This window comes from Rhea pennata, chromosome 5 (genome assembly GCF_028389875.1).
Source record: "Rhea pennata isolate bPtePen1 chromosome 5, bPtePen1.pri, whole genome shotgun sequence".
In the NCBI taxonomy this organism is placed as follows: Eukaryota; Metazoa; Chordata; class Aves; order Rheiformes; family Rheidae; genus Rhea; species Rhea pennata.
In genome coordinates this window covers 16,323,953-16,351,062 of record NC_084667.1, presented here as the reverse complement: position 1 = coordinate 16,351,062, position 27,110 = coordinate 16,323,953, and the positions used below count along the sequence as shown (strand labels likewise).

The window sequence follows — 27,110 nt, the reverse complement described above, 5'->3', positions numbered from 1 at the left end:
AATCTTATTCTGGTTTCTGGTTTGCTTATTACTTTCTTTTAATACCATTGCTTTTCTGGGTTTTCTTTTTCCTGGACTCTCTGAATCTCCTGAAAGAAGCAGTTCCCAATGCAACCCAAGCTCATTCCAGCTCCAAAGAGCTGAGTGCTCCCCTTCCTTTCTCAGTGCTTTTTGAGCCTTTTATCCTTTTTCTCCTCTGACCCTAACGAGGTTTTTGCCCCTGTGGCGTGTGACAGCATTGCTTACTCTGGTGGTGTTTTGGTGCAATACTTGCATTACAGGAGAGCTTTTTCTTCGTGGCTCCCATAAAGGCTAAAGGCTTGATGTGCTGCATGTATTCTAGGCACCACTTTCATATGGGGCTCTTGGCTTGGGAAATATAGTAACATGAGAGAGAAAATTATATCCCATGGATGGTCTTTCGTCTGCAACCTTCACTTGCCTGTTCTTATGCTGACAAGTGAAATAAACTCAAAGTTCCTTAAGTTCGTCTCTGTTAGGGTTATTTATCATGTAGTGCATAGCAAAGTAAGCTTTTCGGGGGGCTGTGGAAAAGGGAGTGATTTTCTTTTCTTTTTTCTTCTTGTGGCAGGCCTGATGCTCTGTCTTCTGATTTGTTTCCCCCCCCTTTTTTTCCCCCTGTCCCTCTTTCCTTTTGGTTTATTTTATTTTATTTTTTTTTTGCAGTAGCTGGTTGAGGTTCTGTCTCCTAGAAACAAGGAGGGAAACAATGCTCAGAAAATCCTCTAAGATTACTGATGGCTAGCATTTTAAAAAAAATGTTTTGAGGGGAAAAAAATGCCTATCCATTTAAATTCCAGACCAGCTGCTCTGATGGCTTGAGTCAGCTCATTTGCTGTGTGTGTAGTGGTGGCTTTTGTTTTGTTTCTTTTCTTTTTCTTTTTTTGTTTTGTTTTAAGCCTTAGGCCTGTGTGACTGACAGACTTATTTTGCTTCTCTTTACTCCTCCTCTTGGTTCACAGCTGGTTGTGATGGTTGGCTGAGAATCTCCCCTTCTTGTGAGGTACTTACCTGCTTCAGGGAGCAGCCTGCATTTTTTTTCTCTGTAGGAGAAGAAATTAATGCTTTGCACTGTTCAATGTGCAATGTCTTAAAACACTATTCTGTTACATTCTGACCAGTTTAAGCCTCTCTCAGCTCTGCTCATCAATTCCCAGCTAATCTGAAGGAAGTCAGGAATTTTTCTCTTTAGTGGCCCTTGCGGGGAAATTGATATTCAATACATATTCTTAGCGTGTGTAATGAGCTGACTGGTCTTAAACAGCATATTCTTCCCACCTCCCCCCATCTTTTTGCTTGTTCTCTCCGGCATAGCTTTTAACACAGAGCAACTTTTGCTCAAGACAAATGTGGGTGAATCTCTTCTGAGGCACGGTGAAATGAGTTTCCCCAAAGATTTCTCTCAGAGTAGGCTCTATCCATTACAGGCACAGCCCCCCCGGCTTGGTCTGGGCACATGCAGTACTTTTGCTGAACAAACGATGTGGAAATCTCCGTGTTCTGTACCACTGAGAATGAATTACGTATGTTTGCAGATGGGAGGGGGGAAAATAAACAAAGAGCTATATGATCAAACTTAAGATAAAAGAACGATTAAGTCTTTTCTCCTACTGTTTTTTTTTTGCCAAAAGATCTTGTGTAAACTAGACCTGTTCTTGCTTCAACTTTATCACGTTGAGCTTCTCTGAGGTAGGAGTATTAGTATTCAGAAGTGAGTACTGGTACTGCATGTTGAAAATTGGAAAACTGCGTGGCAGCCTGGGTCAAACTGTTTTACCGCCACTGCACTATGCAAGTCGGACAGTGATGCCGCAGTCTCGCGTGTGCCAACCTGCTCTGGAGCAGAAGCGAGCTGGCTGCGGTTGCTTGTTCTCATTCCACCTCTTCTCCTCCTCTTCCGCCTCTCATCCTCTGCTGATTTGCAGTCCTGCACGTGAGCCCTTTGAGCTCAGTCAGCCCTCTGAGTCATAACCTTCGTGGCTCTCTGTCAACTAATCCAGGGAGATAAGTGTCAGGTCCTGCATTAACAGGGCAGTGACAACAGCCTGCATCACAGCGAAGAGACTTAGGGGAGGAGCGCAGCAGGAAATGAGTGAGTGAAGTTTAATCCAGCCAGGAGTCTGCTCAGCACGTGTTGAGCTGTCTCACATAATTGAGTGGTAAATCCTGCTGGAAGCTGAAAGACTGAAGATTTTTTTTCCAGAAGTGATTATTGGTTTGCTCCCAAATACCTCTCCAATTCCAACAGCCAAGCTGCAAGTCTAAGCAGTTTCCAGCCATCCATATGTGGAATCTCCTGGAATGTTTTAATCAGAATTTTCTATCATTATGTAGTAACCTATTATGTTGTGCCAACCTATCAGCTTAGAGTGATTTCCTGTTACCTTAAGGTGCATATAACTCACAGTGGAAGAACGGCATTAAGGATAAATGTTGCGTAACTTTTGCAGGCATGACAGGCATGTTGCCTTGCCCTTTCTTCTTTAAAGGGGAAGGATTTGGATACCAAGGCATGACATTAGGACACTGGCATGAATTATAATAGAGATGGATCCAGTTGATGACTGCTGGTGATGTAGGAAAATTCATTCTATACTGTTTTGAACTTGAATTAAGAGTTCTGACCATAATGCTCAGATTAGAACTGGTTGCTAAATGGGCAATGAAATCCTAATTTGTAAGACAAGTTTTCCTACCTTTTTTTCAGAGCATTTTTTCTCTAAACTAGTTGATCACTTTTCTTAGACACCGCAAGGGTGGTTGCCTTTAGAAAGCTGTGCGTACATAGAAGGAATCTACTTCTTTATAAACTGTATCCCTTGGTACATATGCAGTTTTTGCAAAGTTCTACTGCTCTGGGTAGACGCAGTTGTTTTCACTGATTTTGCCCTTGCATAAAGGGTAATGGCATGGGCCCAATCACAAATGCAGCTTGAGTGGGTGCAGGGACACTGAAGTACTTTAACTGCTGAGTTACCAGTAGATAAATCCAGTTCTGCTAGTGCTGACTCCTTCGATTTTACTTTACCCAGACTTACGAGGGAGAATTTCTGAGCAGTCTTTGTATGTTCATTTCTAAAGGAAAGTCATGTGGCTTTGTGAAGACCATAGAAGCCTACCCTAAAATGAAGAGAAGTTCTCATCTATGGTTTGAAGTAAATTTCAGCATCTCTGGCCAGAGCGGAGACAGCTTGCTTTGTCCTTTTAAAATTGAGTCAGTGTCCTTTCAAGGATTGGACCTCTGTCCTCTCCCTGCCTCCCAGGAAACTGAAGTGGTGTTAATGCATTCCTTGTATGAGGATACTGTGCTTGTACATGCCATCTGGGGAGATTTTTCAGCTGGCACAACTGTGGTGGGCCCAGAGAAGAAGATAATAAAGTCCTCTTCATTTAACTGTTGAACACAATTTGAATTAAAGAGTTACGACTGCAGCTGGGTCTGGGTTGGGCCATTACAACAAAGCAAAACAAAATTTTCTATGCCAAAAAGGGAACAACATGAGGTTTGAGTGTCCTGAAAGTGGCCAAAAAGATGATGAAAAGTGACCAAATTATTCCTTCCATTTCTTCCCCGGTAATAACAGATCTCTCAGAATGAAGTAGGGATGTTTTGTTTTTCTCTTAAATCTCCATGTCTTAATTACTGGCTGGAGGGAAGGGAGCATATCTACGCTGAAGCACAAAGACCTCAAGTGCAAAACATTTACTTTAGCTCTTTGCTTTTGGTAATGTAGATGAGAGACGAAGGGTGGGCTGAGCAAGGCTAATGCAGTCCTGGATTCTGGCAGCTGAGCACTCTTTGCACTTGGGAATGGAGATCCCCTTGCAAGAGTGCTTTATCATCAGCCCAAAGAATTAGTAACTCTGATAAATTAAACTGCAGAGGTGAATTTAAGGGGACTATGGTCTTTTCCCTCCTCTACTTCTGTTGGCCTGTGAGACTTGTAGGAACAGTCATGCAATCCTGCAGCAATTACCCCCTAGTTCTGCCCTCTTCTCATCTAGTTAGCAGCTAGGTCCGGGCCTGAATCCCCATCACTGCACTTCAGGCAGAACAGACCCTGCGTAGTGGAGTAGGAATGGACTTGTCTGAGCTGTTTCAGTGTGCCAGCACGCACAGGCAAGAATTTCTACACTGATATTTTTGCTTTGTTCACATTTTTGCATGTGCTGGAGACTCCTCCAAATTGAGTCCGAGTCTCAGCAATAAAATGACATCTAAAAGGTAGAATTGTTTGCTAAACTGTTGTGAATTGATCTAGTTCAGCTGTCATCTCATTTGATTTGGCAGAAAAGATGTAGACGCAAAAGAAGCAATAGGAGTGACCACCTAGACATGTTGGCAGAGCTACACTGGTTTAAGTCCTTAGCAGAATGGAGTAAAGTCTGTCAAATTGACTTCTCGTCAAATTCCCCATTGGTCAGCCCTCAGGGAAAGGGGCCTTTTGATGTGTCTAATTTAAACGCCTTACCTTGGATAAACAATTCAGAATGTGACATTTGGTAGAATCTTGTAAAGTAATGAGGTAGTCATGAAATTTCCAGGTCTGTGGCAAACCTACTGTGCAACAGAAAGGAAGAAGTAAAGCAAAACTTCAAAATAACAGAATAGAAATGTTTTTTATTAAATTAGAGAGGAAGTTGTTGTTAAACTTGAAGGAGACTCTGTAAAGTCTCTGATAAGAGTGCTGCTGTCCACGCTGCTTGCACCGAAGGCTGCAGAAGTTGTGTGCTGTCAGACTGCTGGAGGGAAGGTGTTTGGAGTGTGAACCCATGACTCTGAGTACCCTGCAGCTGGCTGAGGAAGTATTTGATGCCAACTTCACCAGTAGTGGGATAGGTTGAAACTCTTGGGGGTGGACAGCAGGTATCTTGCGGGACACTTGGCTTCAGACTCTTTGCAGCTTTTACCTTATGTTGCATTTGATAAAGAAGAAAACAGACAGGACAGTGCTGCTGCCTGGAGTTGCCAGCTCCCCAGTCTCTTTGAGACAAGCTGCTGTTTTGCCGTATGTGGAGTTTCTAGTTACTTCTCTAGAGTGCTATACACTAATTCAGCCTTCAAGTTATAATGGGGTGGATCACCATTCTGCCGCCTGTATCAAAAAGCAGCTGTTAGAGACTCAAGACATATACAAATGAAATGCAGTGCTTTGTCCCACAGTTAATATTTGAGGATCTGGCAGCAGCATCCTCCCTCTAGGTGCCAGCGTGCCTGCTTATCCTCTGTCCTTCAGCAGATGTGTTGCACGAGCCTTTTCCCTGCAAAGTTCTTCTGCTCTACATTGATTGTGCTCCCATCTTACCTGGGTTGAGCCTACACTTCTCTATACCTTTTTTTTTTCTTCCTTTCTGTCAGGCACCAGGAAAGGGCTGCAGTGTCTCGCTAAGCTCAGCATCTCAGTGCTGCTTGCACCCCAGTGTCACTGTAGAAACCCTCAGAAGTGAAGAGCAGCAAGCCTTGTTTCCTCTGGGAGTGCTTCCAGTGGGAGGAACCGCCTGTTGACAGGCGGTGCTCTCACTCGCTAGGCTCAGGCAATGAATCAAAACTGAAGTCTGGTGATCCCTGGTGGTAGCAGGTGCTGCCTTTCTTTTTTTTTTTTTAACACAACCAAAACACAACCAAAACCAAAAAATACACAAAAAACACCCAGTCAACTCTCCTCATGCACATTCCTCTCTAAAACCCCAACAAAAACAAACAACCTACAGTAAGCAAGGACCTGTTTAGGTTGCCAGGAGGTTTTTTGGCATACAGAGTGAATTGAGAATTTTTGAAGGGAATGGTCCAGTTGTAATGAAGTATCTTAGGAAATGTTTCACTAATCCCTTTACCAAGAATTCTCTGGAGATAAGGGAGAGTGAGTGAATGAGCATGTGCAACCACCTTCCACCGAATAAGTGACTTGAGAGCACTCTCTTAGTGTTTGAGCAACCCTGCTTTGAGTTAAGCAGAGAACTGGGTTCAGTTCCGATAGGAACTGTTAACTCTCTCTTTCCCTGCCTGCCCTTCAGCCTCAAGATTAGAGGGTGGAGGCAGATGGAAGTTGTTATATATTTGGGGGGATAGTAAGAGCTTGTCTGAAGGACAGGAGGATATTTTTCAGCATGCTTCTAGCCAGTGGTGTATGAAGCCTGTGTGCATCAGACCAAGAGAGGACTGAACTGCTTCCACGGTAATTTCAGGAACCTTTCTGAAAAAGTCTGCAGTGGGGAGTAGGCAGAGCACTGAGCAGGACAGAACTGAGAATTCTTTTTGTCTGTTTTTGGTCTTCCACACGGTTGGATAGTAGGGCAAATCACTTTTTTTTCCCCCCAACTTGCACCCTATTCTAAAAATAAGAGAAATAGTATTAGCTGAGCCCTGAAGAAAGTTTATGTTAGAGTGTGGATTCTTGCTGCTGCCAAAAATGTCAGTGATGAAGAAAGTGAGAGAAGGGGAATCGGAATGCTCTTATCTTTGCAAGGCTGCAATGAAAATTCTTGTGACAAAGAAAAAGCACTTAACTGCCCTTGAAGCTTTCCTGTACTGAATTCCAAAGGCTGCAAGCTGGTAAAAGGTAGGGCATCTTGGAGGATTCCTGCAAGTTTGCTGTTAGTTGGTTTGCCTGACAAAGTGTTAAGAAGAACTATACTACATGCTTTTGCTACTTTTACCATAATATCAGGGTAAATATTCCACTTCCCTCAAGAAGTGTCATCTTGCCTGTCAGAATAATTACAACGCTGTTCTCCTGTCCATGAACCTGTTGATGGCCATGTCTGACTTTAACCTGTGTTGTTAACAAAAATGCTACTGTTCTTACTTTCATGTTACTCAGTTGCATTTTATTTTAAATTAGGAGACAGGCTGAAAATAATTCTGTGTAGGTAGATAGTTTGCTTTTCAGACTTTGATCTGATTAACCAGCATGTGAACTAAAACGTTGTCAGAAAAAAAAAAATACAGTCCTATGATGAGGATTGATTGCAGTTTGTGCAAAGAAATTTGAAACAAGAGAGGAAGCATGTTTGCTTTATTTAATAACAGCGTTAAACACTCCAGTAGAGCTGTGCAAGGAGGCAGCTTTGACAGGTTTGGAAAGCTATTGCATGTCGTGTGCGGTAGGGAAGAGGAGCGGTTGCAAGGCTCATGCTCTCCTGGCAGTTTTGAAATGTGTAGTGCTTTTCTTGGCTTGATGCTCTACAACTCCCTGGGGTTCACCTCTGGCCTGAGAAAGGAGGGGGATGGCAGAGAGCAGGAATGCCTGAAAGGCTGGGTACCTGCAGGTAGCGACCTGTAGGTCGATTCTCTACCTGCTCGGTATCTCTCGAGCAGTTATGCCTCCTAGCAACCAGCACCTTGGTGCGGCAACATGACTTGCTTGTGTGAGCCAAGTCCTAAGCTTGCATAAGAGCGAGGGGGGGAGGAGACTGAATAGCAAAGTCTGGGATGAAACTGAGATACCAACTGCCTCAGCTGAGCTCCGCCCTTTCTAAGGATCTCAAAACAAGCGCTGTGTCTCCTGGCAACCTTTACACAAATTGTAAAGTTAAACTTAAAAGAAGTACGTACAGTGCAATGTACCTATCCCATCACCAGGTGTGAACAACAGGGAGTCAGCCACTTATCTCTTTCTGGAGGATCTAGCACTGTAGATGGTTTGGGGTTTTTCTTGCTGTCAGAAGGGCAACAAGTAAAAAGTGAAAGAGCATCTTGTTAAACAAGATGGCTAGGAAGTGGTGAACTTTGCTCGTTGTAAGCACGTCCATCCAGAGCCGGGACTTGGCACTCCCTGCTGGGCTAGCACTAAAGGCTGTGCCCCGCTGCGTGTGCACGCGTACGCTAGCTAGCTCTGTAGGAGGATCTGGTTCTTTCGGCTGGTAGTCAAGGACTGACAAAGCCGATGTCAGCCACTGCCTTGCCTGGAGTGTCGGTTGCTGCGCTTTGACCATGCTGGCCAAATGCTTGTTAGTCTTGGACTTTAACCTGGCTGCGTTTACCTGTGATGAGAGAAAGAGATGTATTAGAAAACAAAACCTTGGGTTTTATCCTGAGTGCTTCTCCTTCTAGGAAAGTTGTCTTTTCAGATCTTGTGACAACTGGTGCTCATTAGCTATGCTGAAGAAAAATGTCAGTGCAGTTAAAACGCTGTATTTTTAGGATAAGGCAAAGCAGAAGTAAGTGTTCACGTTTCATTAAAGTCACAGCTGTCACAAGACTCGTAAAGAGACAATATAGGCAGAACTGAATTTTGCTACCCTGGGAATAAGAGTCTGAGTTATTCCTGCTTTGAGAAGCAGTGGAGCTAGGACAGAGAGCCAGAAAGAGCTCTGAGGACTTTAATCTTGGAACCATTGGAGATGTTGCCTTGGTGATGGTATTGATAGTAACTGCTTGAAGAGGCAAGCTTCCTCCTGCCCCTTCCCTCAGCAGCGGCAGCCAAGGTCAGGACCTTGCGGGGTTTTGGAGCAGGCTAAGCTGGCAGGAGGCTGATGATGGCCATTTTGCTGTCCCTGGCAGTCTGCTGCCTTAGGCAGCTCGCCTGCTTTGTCCGTTCCTAGAGGAGGCTAAAACGACTGGCTGTTTGGAGCGGTGATTCTTCAGCTCTGCACTTTCCAAGAAGCGGGGCTCGTTTTGGTCGTTGCCGCTCGTACGCAGGCACTGCAGGAGTTATGCTTATCGAGGCGTTCAGGGGGAAGAGCTGCTCCAGTTTCTGGGCTGTAGCAGGGCTGCAGGAGACACGCCAGAGCGCAAAGCTGGGTCACCCGCTACTGGAGGGGGCCACAGTGCGTTACGCCCGCATGAGCGTCTTCGCGGGGGGATAGGGTTGTGGGGAGGGGGCTGTAAGGCCGACCTGCCTCTGTCTGCTTCTCTCCAAAGGTTAATTAGATGAGAACAGAGAGAGAGTTAAATTGTATTACTTTTGGTATTTTAATATTCACCATGCTGATTGCCAGTGGTACTGCAAAGCCCTTAGGCACCTGCTGTGAGCTTTCCTGTTCTTCAGCTCCAGATGATTAGTTTGATGTATAAATCTCTCCCTGGTGTCCATGAATTGCTAAGGTGCAATGAGGAAATACCCAGGCTGCACTTACTACTGGAAACAGAGGGGCTGGCCAATTGCTTGTAAATGGGATATGTTTTCCTTTGGGACTTCCTTTCAAAGGAAAAAGCTTCTTCAGCTTTCAAGGCTTTGCAGCATGATAGGAACAGCTCTTGCAGGGGAGGCACTGCAGACTTGGAGCTGGAGCCAGGTGTTCCTGTGTAAGCTCAGCTGGGTCTGTGCATCCCTTCAGAGAGCTGCTTGCTCTCCGGAGGTTGCCTTCAGAGAAAGCTTCGGACTGGAGAGCTGAATTTGATCAGCACTTGATGTCAGAAAAAATCTTGTGTATGGACAAAGAGGAAGCACACCTCCTCTGTGTATGTGTGTGTGTATGTGTGTATATAAATATGTTTGTGTATATAGATATAAAAACTAGGCATTTATTGTTAGTATGACTGAAATCTTAACACTAATTCAAGAATCATTGTTAGTCTAGATCTAATCATCTAGAAAAAGAAAGAATAATAATGCATTAGAAAACGTCTATACAGGAAAAGTCTCGGTAACAGTAGTAATGCAGTGAAAACAGTTACACACATAGACGCACACAGACACACACTTGTTAGTTTCTGTCCCTTTTTTGGACTGCTGGAGACAGTAACAGCATAAGACTTCAGCCTCTGGAGACCTTCATTGGCCAGAATCTGATGCTGATGTTGGTTTCTCCTTCCTTGCTATAGGGCTCACTTGATCACTTTTATAAGTTTTCTAACATGCTTTTTATATCTTTCTCTTCTCTTTATGGAGTCTGCAGTTCCATGTTGCATCCAAATTTGTGGTGCCATTTATGTATGTTAGATACAACTTTTGTTCTATTTGTTGCCTCTAAAACCAGTTTTGTCCAGTTCCAGGTCTGTAGTTCTTCAATTGACCATTGACTTATTTGTGGCTATGGAGTCTTCTGTGCCCCATTTCTTATCATCCCATGCCTGCACTCGTCTACCACAACTTCTTGAGGCCTCTGCTGTCATACCAGGCCTGTATTTGTCTACACTACAGCATCATGATATTTGTAAATACCTCATTCAATTTGGATTAGCTGCTTGCTGCTGCTGTCTATATTAAACTGTGGTTGTACCACACAAAGATAAAAGAAAAACAGATTAGGCATAAATACCCAGTTAGAGAAATTGCTGTGACAGCTAAATCAGGTAAAACAAAGCTACAGGCAGGTCAAGAAAAGTTTAGACAGAGCAAGCCAACAGGCATCAGTCCTGAGGCCTAGCAGGCTCTCTACAAAACTTATAGTCTGTTACTGAGAATGGAAATACTGTATTGAAGGGCTGTATCATTACAACTTTTTGTCCTTCATCTTTCCTTCCAGTGGTTTTGGTAGCTCTGATTATTCACTTGCTGCCTTGTGCATTGGAAGACAAATCTAGGGCTGACAGCCAGACACTGCCCGAAGAGGGATCAGCTCTGTGGTGCAAGCAAACTGGTGGAGCCCAACTGGGGATCAGGAGATCCCTGAAGCAGTTGTCTTGGCTGGTCTGTGAAGACCATAACTTGTTCTTTTCTACTTGTTATGTGCCTGTGACAGCTGTAACGTTTTGAGAGAAGTCCTCAGCATATGGAGGCAAGTCCTTCCTGATGAATTTGCCAACACACAGTATGCTTTGATCATGTAGCATTCATCCTGGAAAAAGCTATGTTCATCTCCTTGGTGCAAAACTCCTCCAGTTTTTCAGGCATATACTGGCTATTTGTTTTATCCTTCTTGGTAGCATCTGGGATTGGTAAGGTTCTGCTCAGGGCTCCTTTGCTTTGCTTTTCTTTTTCTTTCTTTCTTTCTTTCTTTTTTTTTTTTTTTTTTAATGCTTTGCAGTCTCTCCTTTCTAACTGATAAACAGTTTCTTCTTGTGAACTGTCCATGTAGTTCTTTTACTCCTTCGGCCTTCCTATTTTGAATTGTCCATTGCTCTAGGTCCTGGGGCTGGTCCTAGTTTGTGGTCACTGGGCATTTGCCAGTTATGCTGAAATAAAACACAGTTCTGTAACTCTTCTCACAGCTTTGTTGATTTAAAACTTAGGTGGTTCTGTAAGTGGTTCATCTGATGTTGCTTACCTGCCTGTAGGGTACCATGTGTTTGCAGGGAGAGAGGAAAGTGAACAGCAGTGGGTTGGTGCGTGTGTTTTTTTTTTCATCAGTGTCTTGTGTTTTGTGGCCTGTCAGACCTGCAGGCTGATGCACAGCACTGTGCATGTATATGTAGCTGGTGCTTTACATGGCTTGGCTGTTCCACCTAGCTATGTGAAGTGTGGAAGAGCAGGCGAGATATTCTTCAAGGTAGGGGAGATAGCCTGTCCCCAGCTCCATCGGGGCAGTGTTTCATCCAAGTTTGTAAGCAACATATGTCTTGCCCATAAGGTTTTTCTTCCTTTTCTGGCTTTGCAGTGTTGATGGGAATCAAGAGATTTTGAAGGTGGAGTTCCTGCTGAATCACTGGTGACTAGGCAGTCATGAGCCATTTCAATTGTTTGAAATTGTTTTCATCTTCCTTGTATTCATAATGATTCCCAGCTGGTAAGCTGATTTAAATTTATTGTTTTTTTTTTTCCTCTTAGCCCCTTTTCTTGCCTCTGTTTTCCCCACACACATTTCTTGTCCAAGTTTTTCACAGTTGCCATTCTGGCATAGCTCTTTGCCTCCCAGAAAGGTGCCTCCTCACTGTGATGTCCTATGAGAAGCCATCGCTTTCCCTAGGGAGCTGGTACTGTGTGTCCCTCGCTCCAGCATGGCTGGTGTGGGGTTGCGTGCAACTTACCCAGCAGGAGACAGGTCCTGTGCTGTTTTTTGCCCCTCTATCTGTTTTTGGTGAAGTGTGGACCCTGAATTTGTTTACCTGAATCATCATCTTGTGCTTGTGTTTGCCTAGCGTTAGAAGGATTACCAGCTTTAAAACTTTCCTCTCCTGTCCCCCTAGAAACAGACCTTAAACAACTTACCTTGCAGTTTTTCTGTGCCCTGCAGCATGAATGTGACAGTTCCAAGGAGACCAGGATATGCTGAAGTAAAATCAGCTGGACCAGTTAGAAATGGTTGCGGAGGATCTTCGTGAGCAGGCTGTGCCCTTGCTCTGATAGCAGGCAGATAGGAGGGGTCTTCGAACCCTCTAAGTTTTTCCTCTGTGTTCCTGTTCCAGCTGGAACTTCTGTGATGTCTATTTGTACGTAAGAAGAGAGTCCTGAATTGGTATGCAGTCACCATCTCTGCTCTGTTAGATTTTTTTTTTTTAAAATCCCTTTGTGCTGGGGATTTTTAAGCCTCATTTTAAAGTATTTTGGGTATCTTTCAAATCTGTGCATCTGTCCTCTGATATCTGCAGCTTGAGATCAGGTACATAGCTGGTTACTCTTAAGGAAATGATCTGGCAGATGCAAAGAGGCTGTTGAAAGCTGCCAGTGGAAGTTCCAGATGGCGAGGAGGATAGCTGCCTGGTTGTCTGGATGTCATTGGATCATATAGGCACTCTTGAGCATGGCGAGAAGCTTTCTGAGGCTTGTATATTTGGGGATAGAGCAGTTCTCTTGCGTGGTTTGCTCATCTGCCTTAGTGTGGATGGATGAATGAGAACTGAGCTATCACTGGTGTTACTCTACCCCAGCTGGGGAAGCTGTGGAGGAGAGCAAGAGCTTCCCGTGGTGGACTGTGAGAAAAGGCTCTGTCTTATGAATGCATACAAACTGTCGCTGCCCGCTGGGTAGAGGATCTGCATTTTGTGTGTTGATGCACAGGATCCAACAAGGAGCCTGTCCACAGGCTGCCTTCAACTCTGCCTCTTATGCATCATAAATACCAGATTAAACTATGTCAGCCCAAAACATTTTTATTAGATGCGTTGCCTCTTCCTGCTCCCTCAAATGACCAAGAGTAGGGGTAAATGAGCGGTTTTAAACCTGGTGTTTGTTACTCTTAGCCAGAGGAGTTTCTACCATCCCTGTAGTTGTCACCTGGTCTGTAGGTGGGAGTTGCATAATAGGGTTATGTTTTAGCCCTGGATGCCTTCAGGTGCTGTTCCACAGGATTCTCCTGCAATTTCCCCTTCTGTCTAAGGGATTATGAAGAGGAGCCTGAAGGCATCCAGCTCTAGATTTTTATGCACAGATTTAAGCCTGTAAGAGAATCTAGTGGGCATGGTAGCAAGCAGGTTAAAATTCAGTTTGGATGAGGGTAACATGATGCTGGAATATGGGGCAAATAACAGGCGTCTTTTCCCCTACTGGCTTAAGAAATCTCAAAAAGTCACATTTCAGGAGGCTGGGGGGATAGTCTGGGAAACTCCCTCTAAAATGTGCCCTGTGCTATTGACCACTGTCAGAGGCAAGATACTGTGCTTTGGTCAGAGCTGGTGGTCATCTTGTATGCTTTGGGGCAGAGCCTGTTCCATGGTGCATTTGAGCTCCCAGTCCTACAGATTTGGGGAGCCAACAAACTTTTTAAACAGAACAAATTCCCCTGAGAATCTCTTGCCCCAAGCCTTATCATTACTGTTTGACAACCAGAAATTCCTAGACTCTTAGCCTAGTGACACTCTAAATGAATGAGCCATTCCAATTATTTGAAATTTGAATTATTTGACTGCTTTTTGCAGTGGTTTCTTGTTCTGCAGTCATGGCCTTTTGTTAGCCTATATTGGTTTCTGAAGGGTGAATTTAACTCTCTCTGAGACTTGCACCCCTTCCAGTCATTTTGGTCGTGGTTTGGTGCAGTGAGCTCCAAAGGCTGTTATGCTCAGACAGTGTCAGCTAAGTCTTAACCTCTCAACAGATATGCCTTTCTTCTCAAAATGCATTTAGTTAATATAACTTGCCTGAAAATACCTCTTCAGTTACATATTCAGTGTGCACACCCTCTCCCATCACTGTTAACCCAAAGTGTCTACACAAGCTGATGTTAACTTTGTTCACACTGATCAAGCCTCCCATGGCAACCAGTGCACTGTTCAAAAAAAAAAAAGAAAAAAAAAGTCTGTCTGTCCATCTCTCTCTTCTCTGTTTTTTCTTCTCTCTCTCTCCTCCCCTCCCCCCCAAGTATGCATTTAGTGCATAGGAAGCTATTGCACTCACTTGAATAGCTTTGGGTCTTGGGAAGACAGCAGAGTGTGAATTGAGAAATGGACCAGTATGGAAGGGATGGGACTGTTTGCTCTTTTCATTTATTCTTGCAGCAGCATGAAAGGAGGATATTGTAGTGCAAAAGAAATTTGTTTTGATGTCTGAATGGAGGATTTTTTCCTCTCTATACAGCCTCTTCTTTATCACCTAAATTGTGTGCCCTTAGCTAGTCGTGAACTCTGCTTCCAGTCGCATGTCCCACAAGATATGGCAAGGCTGAGTTGATGGATAACTTGGGAAAGGAATGCCATTGCTGACTTTCAGTCTTCCAAACCCCCTGGGGAGGGGGGTGGCCAGCAGAAGAAGGAAAGAGGAAAACTGATGCTGGCAGAAATCTGCTTTCTATTAGCTTGCTGAAGAGGGGTGAGGGAGCAGACGAGTGGGGGAAGGGCAACTGAGACTAGAGGGATGTGCCGGGAGGCAGGAGGAGGAGGATGATGAGAAGGGACAATAAAATGCACTGACACTAGTGTTTGGGGAAGAGCAGGAGCGGAGCTGGGATAAGGAGAGGCAGAAGTAAGAGGGAGGAGGGTAGGAAGGGTTGGAGTGACCCTGTGCTGCTGATTTAGTGAGTCAGATACTTTGTGTAAATGTGATATTGATGTCTGATTCCTCTTGATTCCTGCTCCTATATTTAGTTTAGGGAAATTGCTGCATTTATATGTTTTGTTTTTCTTTCCTTTTGCTGGAGCCAATGGAAACTGTTGCAAACTCCACTTGAAACATCACCAGCTTTATATCTGCGTATATGGTGCATAGTTGTGCATATATAAGATGGGGCTGTGCCTTCATGGAGATTTGACAAGCTCTCCAAGGAACCTTTCACTGCTGCCTTGTTGGCTGTCCCAAATGGGCTTCCTGATGGAGAAAGCTCAGGTTGTCTGCAAGAACCTTGGACATAGCTCTGAGAACTGATTCTGTCCTCTGTGTGTGTTTGTCTGAAGTTATCTAAAGTTACCTGAATGCCCCACAAGAAAGATGAACCCAGGGAGAGGTCCCGCCGCCAAGTGCCAAGTTGTTTTTAAAAGCTGCTTGTATCAGGAAGGTATACTTGAAGGTTGTGGATGACATCACAGACCTAGAAATAATACTTTTAAATATGTGTGCAGTTGCCAATGGCCTCTGTAGGAACTAATCTGCAAACAAACTGGACACCTGATCTCAACTGGCTAGGACATGGCTTGTACAGCAGTAATCCACACAGCAGTGAATGGTTTCTATAAATGTCTTGGAAATCAGAATACAGTCATGGATCAAAAGATGTGGGCATTAAGCTCTGCCCACAACTGCAGAGAAGATACAATTTTGTGCTGAAGCAAGGCTGTTAAGTGTTCACCTTCCAAATAGCCAGTGTGCACCAAACACAGTGTTTCTCTATACAGGTCCCATGTGAAGCTCTTCTGGAGCTAGTGCTAGTATTCATGTTGCCACAAACATTTAAAATTTTCTGTTGACAAGGGTGTCCTGAAGTTCTGAATTTGCTTTGAAAGCTTAAATTCGGGCAAGGTGTGGAGGTAAGAAGGAGGTGATGAAGCTATCATAAAAGTGCAGGTTTGAAGTACTTTAGTTGGTCTACGTCTGTAACTAGAAGTTAGGAATGAAAAGATCAATCCCATCTTCTTTGTGTTCCTTCTGCCTCTTTGACTGAAAATGCTGAACATGCTTTCATGAAAAAACAGACATGATAGAGGATGGATAGATGGGTGGATGCTTGGTATGTCATTATTTCAATTAGTGTAAGATTAAAGCAACAAAAATGGAAAAGCATAGCTGCTTTGAATCTCCTGAGAGCTTGGTAACTTTGGGGCTTGCAGAGCTGAGCTGCAAGAGCTTGAACAGGCATTGAAATTGCCTGAACACTTGGAAGAGGTTTCAGTGCTGGAAATGGTTAATCGCTGATCTTTATAGAGGTTTGCTCTCTAGAACAGAGTGCACTAGACACCTTCCCAAGTATTTTGAGTGTGAGCCAACTTTCAAAGTGAGGTGCTCCCGAGTCCCAGAACAGTAGTCCTGCTGTAAGATTTGTGTGTTATGTTGCTGCCATCTTGCTCAATAGGGTATCCTTGGCTTGGCTGGAGTCTTCCTCGCTCTTATGCGGGGCAGGCAGGAGGGTGCTGATAGAAAATCAACATGGGACAGCATTGCAGTGGGGTGGCTTTTGTTGGGTAAGAAATGAATTTTAAAAGATTAACTTAAACAATAAACTGATTTAGCTAGGCTAAGGCTATTAAAGATCACAACCAGTAAGCAAGTTTAGTTTACAATTCAGCATAACCACATGCACTCTTGTTTCAGTACGTGTGTGAATTAAAATTACTTTTCTGTGACACAAGTCCTTATTTGCTATCTAGTAAGGAGATCTTTCATATCCTCTCCTCACCCCAACCATTGAGTTGTTTAACTATGAGTTGTAAACTCAGTGGCTCAAACATAAGGGTGCCTTAATACAGGCTTAAAGTGTCTGAGTGGTGGTCTGACGTTAAAACCCGTGCTGCTCTTGGAGTGGTTTGCTGATTCCCCTTGGTGCATGAGTTGGCTGGCTCTTATCTTTACTGTGGGGTCTCAACTTCACTGAGAGCTAAGAATTGGGAAAAGAAGTCTGCAGGGGAGACCTTGCAAGCAAATGGCCAATTGTGGAGGGTGTTTGAGCTAAAATTCGTGTTTGTAAGTGGCTAGAGGCTCAGCTACATAAATTAATAGAGGCAAAGACCTGGATACTGTGCTATTCTAGGAGATGGTGTGTTTAATTGCTTGCTTGGTTTGAAAACCATGGTTTGTCTTTTGCCTATCTTTCCTGTATTTTTAGATTGTGTTCACTTCTATGATGTCCTGTTTTTATGCAGAGTTCCTTGTAATAAAACACAAAAGGATTTAAATTTAAAAGCTGCATAGGAAAGTCGTCAGCAGGATTCTGTATCTTCTCTTTATTCTTTCTAATATATCTGAAGCTTATTTTGAGCAACTCATTCCTGTCATAGCTCAACAGGATTTTGGTCCATTTCACCCTACCCAACTTCACATAGTGTGTTTTTTTTGTCTTGCTTTTCTGATTAGCTAAAGGCTTGGAAATTAGATAAACTTCCACATCTTCCACTTCCTATTTCATGTCTAATGATTTACAAGCCTTAAACTTTCCTGCCTTGTTACTGGATCACAAAACACCGTTACACTAATCTTTACACTAATCCTATAGAAATAAGTAGCATTAATAAGTAGCATAGTTTTGACTTGAAACTTTCCAGATAGTTCCCCCGCATAAAAAGCACATAAGATCAATCACAGTTTTGAACAACCTTTTGCTGCTGTTCCACAAGATTACCTCTCCAGTTATGGTTGCCTGCTTTAATGTATCAAGAAAGCCTGGTGGTTTATTGCCTTGTCGTTCTGTAGAGTGCATGTGTGTGTTTAGGCTGCCAGGGCTATTCTTGAGCATGGTAGGTGGAAATGTAGAGTAGTCTAATGAGGGGTCCACACCTTGTGCACAACGGGTGTCTTGGAGGTTGAAGCTTTAGTGCCTTTTGGAGTCTTCTTTGAGGTAGTGATGTTAATGGAGTGTGACAGCTTTGGCCAAAGACACTTGCTCGTGGTATGTCAGTCCTCCTTTGTGCTCTTTTTTCCAGTTTAAAATTTACACTGCTCCTGGCAGGGTAGCCCTGTCAGAACGGGTGAAAGGCCCAACTGCCCGGGCCAGGCAAGGAGATGCCAGTTCCTGCGGGGACGTTGCAACTGCGACCTTGTCAAACCCAAGCCACACCTGCAGCCCTGGGGCCTGGCTGCTGCCGTGCCGGACCATGGAGTGGGGCCTGGAAGGACGCTAGCTTTGCTCTGGCAGTGCGGCACTGAGGCATGCCTGATCCTGGCTAAACCCTTGTGCCTGGGGGTGCACGCTGCCCATCTGGAAGCATTTGCGAGGCAAATGTAGATGCAGCAGCTTTCTGCCCGGCTCTGTCAGGCTGAGGCGTTCTCCGTGCTGTCTGCTTCTCCCCAGGGCTGATGCCCGCAGCCTGGAGCGTGGGCATGTTCTGTGCGCCGTGACTCACGCCGATGCGACAGCGACGTGATCAAAGTCCCTGGTGCAGCAAGGGCTGTTGGAGCTGCAGCCCGGGGTGCCCTTTGGTGCTCTGATGGCACCAAAGCAGAAGCAGCAGCCAGGACTGTCGGAGCCCGGTAGTGCGTGGCAGGCAGCCTCTCCTCTCGCAGGAAAAGTCAAGACCCACAATTTCTGTTTAGAGGTGAATTCATTAGAGAGTCACGGTTTTTCTACCTAAGGCCATTTTTTTCTTCATTTTTTTCACTTGTTAACACTTAAGACTTTCATGAGGGGGCAGCAGGGACTGTGTGTGTTCCCATTACAAGTGGCTGCTGTGCCACTTGTACTTGCTGCACCAAGGCAGAGGCTGGTTCATGACGACTTTGAAAAATTGTGCAGAGGGTGGGGGGGAAATAGTGCCCAGGAGAGCTCCAGGCTGCTCATGGTGGGCAGAGGCTCCAAGGCAAGGTGCTGTTGGTAGGATTTGTGGGGAAGTGGGGCCTTTTCTCCATCGCCCCCCTCCCAATCACTGACTGTTCTGCTCCTGACGGAGGTGGTGATATTACTTAACAAGAGGTTACTGCTTTTTGCTTTTGCAGTTCATTTTGCTGAGAGACTTCTGCAGAGCCCTCGAGCAAGTTGTTTGTTCAGATATTTGTCTCTTGGGTCAATTGGTTCTGACATCCTCTTTCTCGCTACCTAACTGGCCAGTGACCTCTTGTGCTACACTCAACCACTTTCTGTCCTGTCCTGTATTATGGGCAAGGCACAGAAAATTAGCTCTTTTTTCCCCAAAGAACTTTTTCAGAAGATCCCCTCTTTCATTGTTTCTGAATTTCTCACTTGAGAAACATGTTGGTTTGGTGTCCAGAACATAGGGTCATTTTCATGGCAGGGGACAGGGAACCTAATGTACTTGGGGCCATTGCACAGACTTTCATAATTAAGCTTTCTGTGCAGTTTGTGCAATCGGAGACCTGGAGCCTACAGACACTAGAAGGTGTTTATGGTACAATACTCCTCTATGTGACAGACTTTGAATTTCTCATCTGAGCTGTTCTTTTCCTTTGCAATTTCCAGCTAACCACAGCTCAGGCTGTGAGGTTAGGGCATGAAAGAGCTCTTTGGCGCTATTTTTGCTTCTGCTCTGCCAACAAGGAAGGCTCTATTTGTTTTTCTTTATGCCCATGGCTGTTATGTCAACTATTTTTGTTTTTCTCTTTTCTCCATCTAGGTGTGTTGTTGTGCTGTTCAATCCTAGAAAAAATAAGCAACACCATATTTTAAACAGCTCCAGGTGAGTGAAGTTTCAAGTTGGGCTTGTTCTGTGGGAGGTGAATTTCAAGGTTTTTATGGGTTGAGCGAAGTATAAGAGCTGCTGAGGAGACTGTTGCTCCCAGATAAATTCCTGCAGTGAGTGTCGCCTTGGGCAGAGTCTGCCTGCCAGTTTGTCTGTAGCTCCTAATGTGAACTGCTGTTGCTGACTAGGTAGCACTTCATAAATATTATGGCCACATGAGGAAGTTTTAAAAGGCCTGACATGGAGAAAGTCTCACTAGAAACCCATGGTATCTGTATATGACTTTTTTTATTCCACTTGAAACTGTGACCTCGTTATTGGAGCCAGGACTGCAGCTGGAATAGATGCATAGATATGAAGATGAACCTCAGCTTTTGGAGCTTTCTTGGTGCTGTAGGCACGCTGCTAGAGATTTGGGCAGCAGGGAATCCCCATGACAAGTGTTATACTTCTGGTAAAGAGAAACTGTTGGCAGGCTATTATGTGTGACTTGAGCTTTTTGCTAGTCTGTCCTGACCTCCTCCCCAGTCATGACATATTGAAATGAAATTGCATGCTGGAAATATTTTAATGTCATTCTTTTTGTTTTAGGAAAACAATCACAGCCCTTGCTTTCTCTCCAGATGGAAAATATCTGGTTACGGGAGAGGTAAGTGTGAGAGGAAAGAGGATACAGCTTGTCCATGCCATTTCAGAGTAGGGTGGAAGATGTTAGAGAAAATGTGGAGAATTTGAAAGCCTGAAAATCCCTTCTGCCTTTTGACAGGACTTTGACCACTGAAATATCAGCAGAACAAGCCTGTGAGTTGTATTTTTGTAGGGAAATCTATTTTGGCATTCCAGCTCTGTGTAGACCTATTGAGTTATGTATGATTGGCTTTGAGTGCTCCTGCTGAGAGTGTTTTGATGTGCTATTCCCTCTGGTCAGCTTAGGAAGGGTGGGTCTTCTGGGGTGGCCTCTGTGAGCTGAAGGTAAAGAGAAAATGAGTCAAAGAATACAAAATATTCCTCTACTCTAGCATGAAAGAAGAGGACTTGAATGGTCCTTATTCTTGGATTGAGTTTAGGATTGTTCCTTTAGGATTTCAGGAAATAACTGAAGCCAGTAATAGTGTTGTGGAAAAAATGAAAAGTGCATGTGGAATGGAGCTTTAGGAATAGTGACAAAAGATGCTGGTGCCTGTGGTTTGGCATTGTGTGCTTGTCTGCTGGCGACAATTGCTTCCTCTCTTCAAACATGCTTAAGGGAGAGAATAAGGATGACTGCACTGTGTGTGTCTGTTCTGCATTAGAAGTGCAAGACATGGATTGTGTGTCATGAGTTTGGAATTATTCACTGTTAAAAATCCACAGAAATGTTCACTGTCCCCCTTATGGTTGGGCTCGGTTTGCTCTTTTGTGTTACTGCTGGTAATTTACCACTGGATGCTGTCTCTCTTTAATCCATTGGTGAGCATGTGCAAAATGGGTCCCCTCCTGAGCCTCAGCCGCAGAGAAGTACATCACAACCCTGTGTTAAAGCTGTCAAGAACAAGGCTGTTCACTCCGGAGTTCCCTAGTTTGGTTGCTCTGATGGCAGCTGTCATGTCAGTGGGTGATTCCCTAGCTAGGACTGAATCCCTGTTGATCTGGCATAGGATAGAAATGATGGTATTCTGGATGGAAGTTATCTCAACGAAAGCAAGAGCCTTTCCTTCAGAGCATCAGAGGGTTTTTTTATTACCTGTTTTTAGTGAATAGATGAGATTTTACAGCTGAAACTTCTGATTTTTTTAATCCCTTCTTGTACTTGAGAAGTCATAATGTATATAACATTTATGTACATATTTATATTTTTGTATATGTGCCTGTATTTTACTTATAAAAAAAATCTTTTTCTACCCTTCTACCCAGTGTCTTGTTCTAATGATCTTGGTGGTTGTAGATTTTTATTTTATTTTTTATTTTTTTGTTAATCTTTGCTTTTTTATTCTTTTCATGTGGGGCAGGAGAACTAGTGAAAAATGGCTATTTTTCCTACTGACAGCCTAAACATTTCGTTTCAAAACTGTTTTGGGGTAAATGGCAAGCTTTGATTAAAAATAGTCTTTCCAGTTGTACTTGAAAGCTTTTTTTGCCATATTGCAAAATGTGTCTCAGCTTGCCCTGTTCTAAAACCACTTTTCTTTCTGATATCCCAAATGCCTGAAATCCAAATTATTAATTTGTGTAGTAGTGCCCCCTGCTGGTGTCAGCAGTCTGCTTAATTCAACCTCTGTCCTGTGGGAGGTCCCACTGGGAAATGGGACTGAGTTCAGTTACTGCGTTCAGTTTGTGAAGATCACTTTTAGGCCTTGTGCTAATTCTGCGTAGTAACACCTTAGTTTTCTGCGTGACTGGCTTTTCAGGATAGATGCTACAGAGGTTGTTTCTTGGCCTACCATGCATATTAAATGTAGAAGAAAATGTTTTTTCTCCCCATGGAGGTGTAAGTCTCTTGTCCACGGGACTTGCGTAGAGCTTGCTGTTGGTGATCATCTATTGTGTTACTGAATGTGAATCAATTTGTCAGTATCTTGGGGTGGACACTAAGGTGCTGGGAAGAAATATATATATGTGTGTGTGTGTGTGTGTGTGTGTGTGTTAGGGTAGAGCAATTGTTTTGAAGACCAGCTTGTTTGGCTCACTGTAACATCTTGACAGCAACCTTGAGACATGAGCTCTGCCCTGTAAAAACTACTGCACCAAAAACAGTAAAAATCTGACCACAGCACTTTTCCAGGCCACAAGAAGTTGCTTGGCAAAGCTATTAAGTGAGACAAACATTCACAGTTCTGAGTTTCTAGAGCTTTGATTTCTCCTTCTTGTGATCAGACTTGCATCTCCCACGCAATCAAATGACTTACTTAACCCTGATCAGAAAAGGCATCGTTTTGCCTTGTTGCCATGGATATGTTATCTTGCAAGCTACCTTTTTGACAGGCTTCTGTATGAATTCATGAATAGGCTCTTGAGTAGGATTTGCCTGTCAGGCACATTCCTGGCCAGCATTTCAGCTTGCCTTGTACTTCTCATTTTATTTTGATTTAATAACAAATAATTAAAGAAGAAAAAGGGAATTGTCTGGCAGAAGGTGCTGAGTTTGCATTTTTGGAGTCTATGACCTCCTATTTCTCTGGAAAACAAGTGTAAAAACAGTGTCTGTTCTCTCTGTCTGTCTCTCTGCTACCTTGCCCACGTTTGTTCAGGCAGCAAGCGTTCCTGCAGTTACCTTTGTGGTGGAAATGATGTTGTTAGCCTCCCATAGGCCTTCTGGAGATGCTGTGTGATAACTGACATAAGCAGTCACGTTGTGTGTTTGTGAAGGTGTGACCTGGTTCGAGATCTCCAATGTCATGTTGTGTTAGGAGCAGGGGATGTGAGGATCTTCAGGATCACTAAGTCTAGAGATAGAACATCGTTGCGTAATGCTTTTCATGAGCTGGCTGTGAGTTCCCGTTGCAAAGATCAGGAATGTGCATGAAAAGTGTTGTTCTAATCTTTAGCTCTTTTGGGGGGGGATAAGAATAGGGTTGAAGGGGAATGGTTTTTTTAATTCTTTCAGGGATCTGCTGAAATGCTCTTTTCAGCAATGCAGATTTGCAGTCTCAAATAAGGCTTTAAAGAGTCAGAGGAAGCGAGTTCTAACCTTTTTAAGCGATTCCAACATTAATACATCGTTTTTTCCAAGCTCTCACACTTCTATATGCCTGGGTCTGTCAGAACTGACCTCTAGTGTTACATTACCTGTTCTGTGCCTGTCCTTGTGCCTTCCAGAGTGGACACATGCCCGCTGTGCGGGTATGGGATGTGGCTGAGCGGACCCAGGTGGCTGAACTCCAGGAGCACAAGTATGGTGTGGCCTGTGTGGCGTTCTCCCCTAGCTCCAAGTACATTGTTTCAGTGGGCTACCAGCATGACATGATTGTCAACGTGTGGTCATGGAAGGTAAGTTCCCCAGGAGGTGGACCACAGGGTTGATAAATACGATTTCAGTTCTGTCCTGCCTTCTGTGCTGCTATTCTTTTTTTCTTTTGATATTCATAGACACGGACAAGGTTGGACATGAGAGAGAGCTATGATCCCTTAGGGATGGTCTAAATCACTTCAGTGAAGGGTTATTCTCTATATTTGGAGACACATGACATCTTGCTGCCTAGTCGGGAAAGCCTGGACTTCCAAAACCTTGTCAAAGCCTTTTGCCTTTTTAGAGGCTTACTAAAAACTAATTTATGGGGTTGAAGAAGGAAACTCTCACCAGCCAGGGATTCCTTTTGTGGTGTAGTGGATGCTCTTGAATTGTTTTGTTTTCATTGTGTCAGGATTTGTGATACTCTAGTCCCATCCTTGACCTATGAGAAAGGGAGCATACCTAGAGGACAGTGGCCACTGTGTGTGCTGTTGAGTTGGGGCAATATTCTGTGGGAAGTAAAACCTGTATCTTTTTATCTAGAAAACGTGTAAATATGTGCTGTTTGTATAGAAAACATACATATATTGCCAGGCTCACATTACATAGATTTGGAGTCTTCTGTATTAGTTAAAGCTAAGCATTTATGCTTTTTCTAGTTTGAGTCAGCTCCTGCTACCTCTTCAGGCACTTTCTAAACACTCTCTAAAAGAGAGAAAATTTAAAAATTGTATATGACCACAGATACAAATGTTAAATTTCACATTGTGCAGCTTGTAAGTCTGTGCTCATGTAGTAGGTTAACCTCTTCATCATACTTCCTGTGCTATACTTTAAACTCTCTCCGTTAGTCCTCTCCTGCATGAGCTGAAACTTGACCTTGCTATTTTTTGTATAGCTGAGTTATGTAGTGATAAAACAATAAATGCCTGTGTCAGTGTAGAAAAAGGAGTGTTCAGCCTTTTGTTTTTTTTTCTAGTCACATAAATCAAAGTAGTGACTTGGAGGTGGGCATAATGCATGGTATGTATGGGACAGAGTACAGGCAGCTTTCTTCTACCTTGCTCATGCAAGTTTTTCTGTTCAGCGTGACCCTGTTTATAATTATTTGTCTGAGAGCTTATAAAGTAAGAACTGTTCTACCTTTCTGTGCTGAAGAACATGCTCTCTGAATATATGTTCCAGACTCTGTCAGAAGGTAGAGCTAGCCTGCATTTTGCAAACTGGGTACTAAAACTAGAGAGATTTGACTTGACCAAAGTCAAAGAAAACTGAGACAAATAGTTGAAGCCAGATCTCCTGAAGTACTTCCCTGCACCTTTCACCATAACTTGTCTTTCATCCACTGTGCTTCTGCTGCAATTTCCCTGTTTTTTCCGGTCTAGGATACTTGCTCAGTTGTTTGATAGTGATGAAAAGGCAAACTCCTGCTGTTGGCAGGGTCCCCTTGCTTCCATAAAGGAAGACCATACGAAGGCCATCAAGTGATCCAGATGCTGAGGTCTACAAGAGTCCTAGAGTTTTCTCTGGGTTCTCTCTTGAGGGAATTTGTGTTAATGGCTGTCCCCTTCCTTTTTCCCTTAGTCTGGGTTGGAGAGTCCTGCTTGGTCCTGCAGCCCGGGGTCCTCTTCTGCTTCAGTTCTGTATGTACCCTGTCTGATAGGGCCTGTGGAGTTTGTGTGCTGAGGGCCCTTTAGGAAGGGGCAGAGGAAAGAGAGTGAATGTCATAAACATCTCCCCTGGTACTTTTTTGTCAGTTGCATACTACAGGGCTGAAAACTCACCGAAGATAGAGGGGAAAGCTTTTTAGTTCACACTTCTAATGATACCTGGAGAGCTTTTTGGCCATTGCCATCCTCCTCCTCCCTTTTGCGAGCTCTTTGACCGTTTGAGATTCACAGGGAAATATAGCAGACTTTACTTTGTCTCTTCTAGCATAGGGCAAAAATGGCCTTTTTTTTTTTTTCCTTTTCTCTTCTGTTTTTCCATAAAGCTTGCTTTCTTGTAGAGAAGATAGAATTTTTGGAGGAATTGAGTATTTCCCATGTGGAAAATACCTGTTCCTCATCTTGAGTGCCTTGCTCTCATTGCTTCCTGGAGGCTAGGAGAACCCCTGCTGGTGCTGGCATGCATGCCCTTTCCCTGTTTAGAAAGGGAAATAGATTTGCTCTGAGCTCCCTGTGATTGTGAAACCAACAGGTCATAGCTCAGAAAGTGTGTCCGTGCAGGCACTAGTGACTGCTGACTTAGTCTCAGTCAATGTGGAAGTGGCATTGAATGCACACGTGAATTCTACACTCTGCCAAATCAGTGCTCCAAGCTATTGCTGAGGAGGTTGTATTCAGAGAGGTAGTGGGAGATATGTTTGGGTCTCCTCTTTACACTGCTGCAGCTTGTGTATTGAATATGCCTGCAGTTAAAATGAGTTTTCTGTGCTTCTGAGCAAAGAAATTAAGCTATCTAAACAATTATATTTCCAGAAAAACATTGTGGTGGCAGCCAACAAAGTCTCAAGTAAAGTGACAGCTGTGTCATTCTCAGAGGACTGCAGTTACTTTGTCACTGCTGGAAATCGGCATATCAAGTTCTGGTACCTAGATGACAGCAAAACCTCCAAGGTGAGAGAAACTGCCAAGCTATGAGCAGATACTTTTATCTTACAGCGGTGTGGATTTTGCTGTGGGAACTGGGAACCCTTTATTTTCCTGGGATTCAAGGCTGACTCTCAATCTCTGGCACTCAAGCCTCAGTCTCCCCATGAACTGGTGGCAATTGCATGCTGCAGTGGTACCAAAAGCTTGCTGTATGTGCTGGGGCAGGCGTATGGTTCCTAGAGTTGCACAGGAGCTTGTTTGTTCTTTAGTAGTTATGCAAATCAAAAAAAATGCAATCATTGAGCTTCTTGCAGCACAGAGATTGGGAGAACTGTTTGATGTGGGTGTGAGCATCTGAAAAGGCTATGGTTATTCTTTTGAAGTGTCAGCTAAAGGCTTTAACCCTTTAGCTGGTGGCTTCTGCTCTTGGGCATCAGATATTTATTTCACATATGCTTGTTTTTCTGGGTGCTCATAAGCAGAAGTTGCTGCTTCATGCTTGGACCCTGCCCTCCTTTGGCATTTGATATAAGTAACAGATTGGCCATGGAAGCATTACTCTTCCTGTGGTTGATCTGGTGTCTCTCAGTCCTGTGTTTGAAAGTCAATTTTGGTAGTGCACTTATAGTTTTGTTCCATTGACTTGCTAATACTGATCATCTCAATACACACTGCAGCCTGTGAGTGTGTGGCAGATAAAACCTGTCACCACCTCTCTTCGTACTCTGCAGCTCTCTTTTTGACCTACTTCTGCCCTAAAGGTTTGGTGTTCCATTAATGTTCCATTAATGTCTGTCTGGAGTGCTGGGCTCTGTTCGTAACAAGTTGTTTTTTTGTTGGCAGGTTAATGCCACAGTCCCCTTGCTAGGTCGCTCAGGGTTGCTTGGGGAACTGAGGAACAACTTCTTTGCAGATGTGGCATGTGGAAGGGGCAAGAAAGCAGACAGCACTTTCTGTATCACATCTTCAGGCCTGTTGTGTGAATTCAATGAAAAAAGACTGCTGGACAAGTGGGTGGAGTTGAGGGTGAGTCTTG

At 43.9% G+C, this 27,110-nt stretch overlaps 1 protein-coding gene across 4 annotated transcripts in view; it reads left to right on the top strand.

Moving 5' to 3' along the window:
* MAPKBP1 (mitogen-activated protein kinase binding protein 1) overlaps nucleotides 1-27,110 on the top strand; it is a 101,075-nt gene that overhangs the window by 32,127 nt on the left and 41,838 nt on the right. For all 4 annotated transcript variants that reach the window (XM_062576033.1, XM_062576034.1, XM_062576031.1 and 1 more), the window contains exons 4-8: nucleotides 19,487-19,549; nucleotides 20,144-20,201; nucleotides 23,348-23,518; nucleotides 25,961-26,098; nucleotides 26,918-27,100. In XM_062576033.1, the coding sequence (XP_062432017.1) occupies nucleotides 19,487-19,549; nucleotides 20,144-20,201; nucleotides 23,348-23,518; nucleotides 25,961-26,098; nucleotides 26,918-27,100 (613 nt within the window). The remainder of the gene's footprint in view (nucleotides 1-19,486; nucleotides 19,550-20,143; nucleotides 20,202-23,347; nucleotides 23,519-25,960; nucleotides 26,099-26,917; nucleotides 27,101-27,110) is intronic.